The following is an 8616-nucleotide window of genomic DNA, read 5'->3' as shown; positions in this document are numbered from 1 at the left end:
TTAGAGAGCGTTTACTACAAACTTATACTGCAATTTAAATAAATAAATGTATATAATACAAAATAATTAAAATCGCATTTATTTATCTCCAACCTTTTCAAAAATGTTGTTAAAAACTGCGAAACCTTGTTCCTGCTCAGTGAAGCGATAGTTTAATTAAGTGAAATTACTTAACCTTGACTAGCACCAATTTCCTTCCCGCTGGGAGCCTGCTTTATTGGAAGGCCACAAACTGAGTGCCCCATGGAGTACCTTTAGGTTTAGTGCTGACATAAAGGTCCAGATCAGATTCCTGACGAACGAAAATTGTAGTGGCATGTTATCGCACTTTGTTTTAGAACAACAAATTGGTTTTACCTCACAGATCATAGCATTTGCATAAGCTAACACTTTTACTAGGGAGACCATTTCTTTGTCCAATTGTGCGTCATCTCCAGGGCTTCCAGTCACTCCCCGGCAGCTGGACCTTTGCGGAGGGAATGCCTGCATCTCAGCATATCGCATTTCAGGGCGTAACGACGCTGGCAGGCAGGACACTCGTGCGGCTTGAGCTGCAGGTGGTATCCCTTGATGTGTTGAGAGAGTCCGTTGCGTCGCTTGAAGACCCGCTCACAGATGCCGCACTTGTGTTGCCGTTCCGTCGAGTGAGTAATATTATGCTGGCGGAGTCCGTTGAGCGACCCAAATGATTTTTTACAAATATTACACTCAAATATTTGGGCGGGCGTAACTTTCTTTTTTGAATTCAAGGCAGTCTGCACCTTCGTTTTCGATTTTCTGGGTCTGCAATTTACTTCATGACGACGATACAGGCGCCAGTGGGCAAAGGCAATGGCCCGGCAGTGGCGACACTTGAAGCTCTGGAGGCGCCGATGGTTTTTGAGCGACAACGATTGACATATGTATCGCATATGCTGGCGAAGACCCAAGCGGGATCGAAAGAACTTCAGGCAACCACAACAGCGTCCTGAAAAATTAGGTATTAACTTTACAAAATGTGATTTTTGGCGACGATGGTGGAGTAAGTTCTTGAGGCTGGAAAATCGCTTCCTGCACATCCGGCAAGCATAAGCTTTTCTATGCAGCTTCCTTGGAGTTTTCATGTTTTTGCATTTCAGCTGCAACTTACGATACCTATTAGCCAGTTTAGCGTAGCTAGCAGACACTGCAACCAGTTGAGGATCAGGTGTGGGTGCTGACAGTTGAGTGGCTGTCGGTATGAGGTCTTTGTGATGCAGGAAGCTACTCTGCATGTCCAGTATATCAATCTTTTTCCTAGGTTGCTTGGATACAGGACTATTGTGCCACTCTGACTGCCAGTATTCCAATTGTTCAGTGGCCACAAATCCCCTGTTGCTCTCTAGTTTCATTGGAGGGTTAAAAGTCAAGCTGGGCAGGCTTATATTCATTGGAGGAACACTAACCATGGGAGTGGAATTACCGTGACTGTGTGCATAATGCTGAGTTAAGCTATCAATTGTTATAAATTTAGCAGTGCACAAGGTGCAGTTGTGAAGCCGAAAAGCAGCTGAAGACTCGACCACACTATCGTTGAGCACCACAATGTTGGGTTTGACGGACGTGGATGGAACAGGCGGTGGCAACAGTTCGCAGATCAGTGGGTTGGGTATCTGGCTTACATTGGTCACAATGGGTTTGCATGAGCGCGGCTCTGGAGCTGATGAGGGAGCTATATTATCCTGAAGAGGAGGTGGGTCAGCAGGCGGAGGAGCGGCGTCTGGTACAGCATCCGCTCCCTCCACCTTTTCCGTTTTGTACTGATGCGGGGGTAGTTGCCATTCCTCCTTTGCATAATTGTGCTCTTCAGTTAGCAGTTCATTTTGCAGCATTTCATTGGCTGTTCTTCCAGGCTGTAATCTCTCCGACTGTCCCACATCAGCATCGTCTGGAATATTGATAAACGGATCATCTAGATTAATAATTTCCATAATATCACAATTGTTGATAATGTCTTGGGCATTTAGCATAGGAAAATCGCAGAACTGAAACTTTTGTTCAGTTTCTTCTTGATCACAGCCATCGTCCTGCTCCAAACCCATGTCCAGTTCATCAGGAAAAAGATTGTCCAAACTCTCGCAGGCCTCCTGTTTCACACGAACCAAGGGTTCCTGTTTGATTTTTAGCTGTCGGCGGTATTTTCTCTGCAACTCACTCTGCGCCAACATCACCACATCGATGAACTGGGAAAAGCGCTCCAGTTGCACGCAGCACTCTTGGCATATTTCCTTCGGTAGGGTGTCGTCTTGAAGAATCTGTAGCGTAGGAAAGCACTTCTGGATCATACCAAAGAGCTCAAAACTCTTGTCAAACGAGGAGCAATTGGTGGCAGACGAACCACAAAAGCGGCAGGTGGCTTTTACACCTGTTGCTGCCGATTCAGCGGCACTGGAGAGAGTTTGCTTGTGCGTAGGCCTATTGCTTGGTGACAACTGTTCCAGGTGCCCATTTATGGTGTCTTCTTCCGAAACTCTAATTGATGGCACAGCATTCTTTTTCAGCGTTTTCCGATTATGACTGCAATTGAAGTCCTCATCAACAAAGTGCCGACTGCACAGCGCACTCCATTTTGAGGGCATCCACTGACCACTCCTCTGGGTAAATTCCTTCCATTTCTGTAGAAGATCTTTCCGCTTGAAGGGAAATCTTTGAGAGAATAGAAGCTATAGTATTATCTTGTCAATTTAAAATTAACGCAATTACCTGTGAAATGAAATGCTGCCCGCGTGCACATATTTATGGCTACAATTTATCACGGCGCAGTGGGCGGGCATCTTAAAATATTTATAGTCCAATCAGTTAAAATAATTTAGCAGTTTTCTGTTGTTTACAACTGTAAGCTAGCTGTTGGTTGCTTAATCAGCTGTTCTTGTTTTGTTTGTTCAGTACTTAGTGTTGGAAAATGCATCTCACAAATTGCTGGTAGCGGTATTTGTATTTTCAATATTTCGTTTCAAAAAATGTAATGGGATTCCGTTTCGAATTCAGGTCGATCACAACATTGCAGGGTTAAAACTATTTTGTTTGTTGTTTTTTTTTTAAATTACTTCATAGCATTATTAATTCATTCAAGTAATTAGCAATTTAACAATACGCATTAATTCTGATCTATTTAAGAGTCCGTTCAAATAATAGTACTGTTAAATATTAGCAAATTCGCAAAATATCAGCTGGGCACACTTATGCTTATCAACAAAACGAACAGCTGACGCACACATCCTCCCCCAACCATCCCCTTTCACCGTTAATCCGTCGCACTTATCAATTAGCGCGTTTATGACAGCCCCGCGGCCCCAAAAACCGCCCAGATGCTCGGCCCGTGAGCATATTTATTTTCTCTCGCCGCACGGAAAACTTCCACGGGCTTCAGTCAGTCTTTCGATTCCCTCGATAGCGGCTGTACGCACAAGTTTGCGGAGAAGACAAGGTCAAGCAAGGTCTTTCTTTTCGGGTTGGCGAAAAATCTAAATTCTACGTGCGTGCGCGGGTGGTGAGAGGAGAAAACAAAGAGAAATGGCTCAGGTGCGACTGCTGGTACAGGGATTTCGGCGGGGCCTACTTAACGTGGGCGTAGCCACGCCCCACGAGTGCACTGCGACCCACAAAAGATCGCAGCACAGCTCGTCGAGCAGCGGGTAAGTCTCTTGAGGTTAAGATAAAATTGTCTAATTTTCCTAAGGTAATTGTCCTAAGGTACCTCTTTACTGTTTCCAAACTCTCTTGTTGGTGTTCCAGATAGCATGTATAACCTTCTACTCTGTTCTACAACATAATAAGTTTCCCAATGTATAACCAAAGCGTAGTTGTTTAGAATTTCTTTTATATGATTTATTGCAAATCAATAACTCCCACACAAGTCCCATAATATAATACAGAAGGCATCACGGGAACCTGCACACGTAATCCCACTTTCTAGCCTTCATAGTTCACACGGACAGAAAATTGGACGGACAGGCGGACGTGGCGAGATCGACTCGGCTAGTTATCCTAATCAAGAATATATGCACTTCCTAGGATTGTAAACACTTCAACATACCTGTTAAATACTTTTTAACTCTACCAGGATATACAAACTTCTTCCTAAGAACTTGTAAAACGTGTTACCGCAAATTCAAATATAAAGTGATAATTTGTTTATATTCCCTCAGAGATTATGATCTGGTTGTCGTTGGGGGTGGCATCGTGGGCGCCGCATCTGCCCGAGAGATTCTTCTGCGCCATCCATCCCTCAAAGTGGCTGTCCTGGAGAAGGAGTCCAAACTGGCCAAGCACCAGAGTGGCCACAACTCCGGTGTGATTCATGCTGGAATCTACTATAAGCCTGGAACCCTGAAAGCCCGCCTTTGCGTGGAGGGCATGCATTTGGCCTACGCTTATCTGGATGAACACAAGATCCCATACAAGAAAACCGGGAAACTGATTGTGGCTACGGATGAAAAAGAGGTGAAGCTGCTCCAGGACCTGGAGAAGCGTGGTATTGCCAACAACGTGCCGGATCTGCGAATGATCGAAGGCAGCGAGATCCAGGAAATCGAACCCTACTGCCAGGGACTGAAGGCTCTTCACAGTCCGCACACTGGTATCGTTGACTGGGGATTGGTTACCCAGCATTATGGTCAGGATTTTAAACAGTGCGGTGGTGATATCTACCTGGATTTTAATGTCAGCAAGTTTAGCGAGACCAAGGATGGCACCGATTACCCAGTGACCATCCATGGCGCTAAGTCGGGTCAAACGGTTCGTACCAAGAACGTATTAACCTGCGGAGGTTTGCAGTCCGACCTGCTGGCTGAGAAGACTGGATGCCCCAGAGATCCCCGCATAGTGCCTTTCCGTGGAGAGTACCTGCTGTTGACCAAGGAAAAACAGCATATGGTCAAGGGTAATATTTATCCGGTGCCGGATCCACGTTTTCCCTTCCTGGGAGTTCACTTTACGCCGCGGATGGACGGATCTATCTGGCTGGGACCAAATGCCGTTCTGGCTCTCAAACGCGAAGGTTACACGTAAGTCTTCTTAGAGTTCGTATTTTAATTCTACTGACCCTTTCCTTCTTTCAGCTGGGGTGACATTAATCTTGTCGAGCTTTTTGACGCCCTACGCTATCCGGGCTTTGTAAAGATGGCCAGCAAGTACATCGGTTTCGGACTCAGCGAGATGTCCAAATCGTGGTTCATTAACCTGCAGATTAAGGCGTTGCAGAAGTACATCCCAGACATCACGGAGTACGATATCCAGCGTGGTCCCGCTGGAGTTCGTGCCCAAGCAATGGATCTGGATGGCAATCTAGTAGACGATTTTGTTTTCGATCGCGGAGAAGGAACGGGAGCGCTAGCCAAGCGAGTGCTCCACTGCAGAAACGCCCCATCACCTGGCGCGACTAGCAGCTTGGCCATTGCCAAGATGATCGCAGACAAGATCGAGACCGAGTTCTCTATCGGCAAGTGATGTCAATATCCCAAACAATATAAGCAAAGTTAAAAACTTTGTCGGTAATGTCTGTACTCATTCGCCACTTTTGCATTTGCTATTCGAAACTATAATGTTGATCTATTGTGTAAAACAATAATAAACAATTTTTTAGGTTTTTAAGATAACCTTTAATTCAGTTCCAATATGTGACGGTTTTTTCTCTGAGCTGAAGCACTGTCCTTGATGCCCAATACTTTAATCTGTTTTTGTATAGATTGCTCCTCCAAGGCAGATTGTATTAGTTTTGTGCACTTTTCGTTTAAAATTTTTAGACCGTTTGCCGCATGCTGACGCATTTGAGGATCATAGGATTCCTCCGCTTCAATCGCTTTTAGGAGGCGATAAATGGGCAGTAACACTTCTTGGTAATCCAGAAGATTCTCCATACCATTTAATAGTTCAGCTAAGACCAAAACAGCTGCTCGCTTAGCGGGGACATAGCCTCCGGTAGTTAATTCAATATTAACAAGTTGGAGTAGCTCGTGGAAGAAGTTCTGCACCTGAAAGGCCAACAGGCGACAAAGCTGGGAAAGATTGGAAAAGGCTGACATCCGAAATTCGTGAACAGGAGACCGGGAGCCGTGCATGAAGCAGTTGAGAAGAACAGCCTTGTATCGATAGCAAAGAGGACCTGAATGGGATAAGTATACAAGTTTAGGAATAATTCATAGGTGTGTAGAACATAGCATACCTAACTCCTGAGCGACTTTCAGAATAGCTTCACCCACTACAAGGCGGTAATCTAACTGATCCGTCTCTGATAGGTACTCATCACTCAATTTGTCCAGAACATCGGACTCCATAACATGAACAAGCGACACAAAGAGCCGAACACAATTCAGAAAGGTATAAGATTCCTTTTCCTTAAGAGTGGTCAGGGCTAAAGCTATGATAAGTTGACCCTGCGCTAATGTTGCGGGATCTCTTTTTTTGAGCAAATCGATCATCATCTGAATGCCATACACTTGCATGTGGGATTGTTTTTCTTCTATCAGGGACCGAGCTTTTTGAAAAGGTTGTATTTTAACAACCTCACTTGGTTGCCATGCTCCGTGAATTATTGCAAGCAAAGATTGTGCAGACTGGTGAATTAGAGGGTTGGAAGATTGAGTACTCAACTGGTTCAGTTGCTCTTTCAGTTCTTTACAGTCTTTTGAAAGTTGAATTTTCTCACTGTCTTCAAGAATTTCCTGCAAGAGGTTCAGAACCAGAAGAAGGATCTGATCCGTGGTATCTTGCTCTCTACATCGGTGCACAAGCAAGTCGTTTAGTATATGTAGAAGCTTCTTGGTATGCAGAGATAGCTGAGCTCTTAATGGTTGATGGGCTACCATCTGGTTTAAAGCAATGAGCAAATTTAGTTTGAGTTGATATTTGGAGTGCAAAAAGTCGTTGAGCTCTGCTTCTGATGAAATGAAATCTACGCTGGCTGAAGATTTATCATTTAACTGTTTACCTATGAAGCCCAGAAGAGAGAGAAAAACGTTGCAAGTTAGGGAATGATGAGAGCTAGATGTGAGTAGACCGGGCAATATCCTGCCTATATCGTGAACTACTTTATGATCTTTGTGAGCTACTTTAACCTGAATTTGATTTGCGTTTATGGAAGGCAGGATTATAATCCGAGGATTTAAACTCTTCCAAGGATGTTCCTTTTCAATTTCCCATTTAAACAGCTTTTGTAGTATCGTCGGTAATTCTTTTTCCGCGTCTCTATTGTCCAGACAACGCAATATAATGGCAGAAAGCTGTGATGAGCCCGGCAATTCCAGTGGTAGGCTATCGTATAGTTGAAGGAGCAGAGGAAGGTAAGGAATAAGTAGACTACTAGGCAAGCAGGCCACGGTTGAAAAACAGAAGATTTGGTGCCATAAGAGGATGTGATTGCACAGTTCCTGGTGTTCCATTAATATTAGGCCATTAATAATATCTTCAGGGTTACAAAGGGGTTTCCAGTGCTTAGATAATATTTCTCCTATCTGCTTTCGATTTATATCACTTAAATCGTACAGCCTTCTGAGCGATAGAACACCAGCGCACATTTTGTCTTCACTATGGAGATAGATTTTACAATAATCCAACACCTGAAGAATCATCTTTTCTTGTGCTAACTGAGAAAATCCTTTCCTGGCCACAATGCTAGCAACAATTTCCGCATTTTTAGTAGAACTCACATTGGGAGTTTGATGAAGTGCCTCAACAAGACTAGCGAATCCTTGGGGTAAGTTAAGCTTTCCTAGGAGTTGACGATGCATTAATTGGGCAAGAGGTGCGCAGAGAGGTGTGGCTTTGAGGAGCAGAATGTGGCGAAAGAAATCTGCTTTCGATTCATATTGCCAGAGGTAGGCTATAGCCTTATCCAGCTGTGGAAAGTCATGCTGCACACGCAGACTTACAATTGCCGCCAGAAGATCTCTTTGCACCAGCTCCATTGAGTTGGCTATGTGGTATTGTCGAATAGGCAGTAGTTTTATATAGAACTGAATGCTTAGAAGCAGCAATGAAGAATTTGCCTTAACTTTCTCCCGGGCCTCACGAAATATAGGCGATTTGTAGAAATCCTCATGTAACTGGCATCGAAGCGAGTAATATGATAGTTCTTGGGAAGCCTGGATACATAGTTTCAGGTGCGCTACCGAAATAAGATCCTCCTTAGCGTCGCTGTGAAAATTAATGTTTCTCGTGATCGAATGTAGCACATGTTGCAGTCTCACTATATAGGATATAGTAGGTTCCGCTTCGGGATCTATACTGGATTCCTGGATGTCCGTTAACTGATATTCCTGGCATAACTCATGCAATTGCTGACCAATCTCGAGTTTAGCATATTTTTCCAAAATTCGCAGGTTGATTTCCAAGGCGTCGGGAGTCCCTGAGTTATTGGCTGTATTTGCTGTCGTAATGTAAGTATTAAAATAACTAAAATTATTAAATATAGTAATGTAAATTACCAAGAGCCTTAGTAAACTTCAAACTCTCTAAAATAGCAAAGTACTTGGCCGTATTTATCATCTTTATCACAGCAAACTACAATTTGGCGAATTTGGCGACCATTTGCTAAAGATGATTGTTTACAATGGCATCAGTGCAATCGATAATTTACAGATAAGAGTAACATAGTGTTGA

General features: G+C 43.8%; 3 protein-coding genes across 3 annotated transcripts; 1 reads left to right on the top strand and 2 right to left on the bottom strand.

The window, feature by feature from the left end:
* Window positions 1-63: 63 nt before the first annotated feature.
* On the bottom strand, window positions 64-2883 carry LOC120445276 (zinc finger protein 473 homolog). The gene is made up of 3 exons (XM_039625574.1): window positions 2722-2883; window positions 358-2664; window positions 64-292 (listed from the first exon to the last, which is right to left on the bottom strand). The coding sequence occupies exons 1-2, from the start codon at window positions 2790-2792 to the stop codon at window positions 447-449; spliced, it is 2289 nt and encodes a 762-aa protein (XP_039481508.1). The 5' UTR covers window positions 2793-2883; the 3' UTR covers window positions 64-292; window positions 358-446.
* A 355-nt stretch (window positions 2884-3238) lies between these two features.
* LOC120445170 (L-2-hydroxyglutarate dehydrogenase, mitochondrial) lies at window positions 3239-5626 on the top strand. Its single transcript, XM_039625350.2, has 3 exons — window positions 3239-3653; window positions 4167-5024; window positions 5079-5626. Exons 1-3 carry the CDS (start codon window positions 3532-3534, stop codon window positions 5464-5466), a joined length of 1368 nt encoding a protein of 455 aa, XP_039481284.1. The 5' UTR covers window positions 3239-3531; the 3' UTR covers window positions 5467-5626.
* LOC120445169 (transport and Golgi organization protein 6) lies at window positions 5595-8591 on the bottom strand. The gene is made up of 3 exons (XM_039625349.1): window positions 8442-8591; window positions 6182-8383; window positions 5595-6121 (listed from the first exon to the last, which is right to left on the bottom strand). The coding sequence occupies exons 1-3, from the start codon at window positions 8500-8502 to the stop codon at window positions 5619-5621; spliced, it is 2766 nt and encodes a 921-aa protein (XP_039481283.1). The 5' UTR covers window positions 8503-8591; the 3' UTR covers window positions 5595-5618.
* Between the last annotated feature and the right edge of the window lie 25 nt (window positions 8592-8616).

This window comes from Drosophila santomea, chromosome 2R (assembly GCF_016746245.2).
Source record: "Drosophila santomea strain STO CAGO 1482 chromosome 2R, Prin_Dsan_1.1, whole genome shotgun sequence".
Classification (NCBI taxonomy): domain Eukaryota; kingdom Metazoa; phylum Arthropoda; class Insecta; order Diptera; family Drosophilidae; genus Drosophila; species Drosophila santomea.
This window is presented reverse-complemented; position numbering and strand designations above follow the sequence as displayed.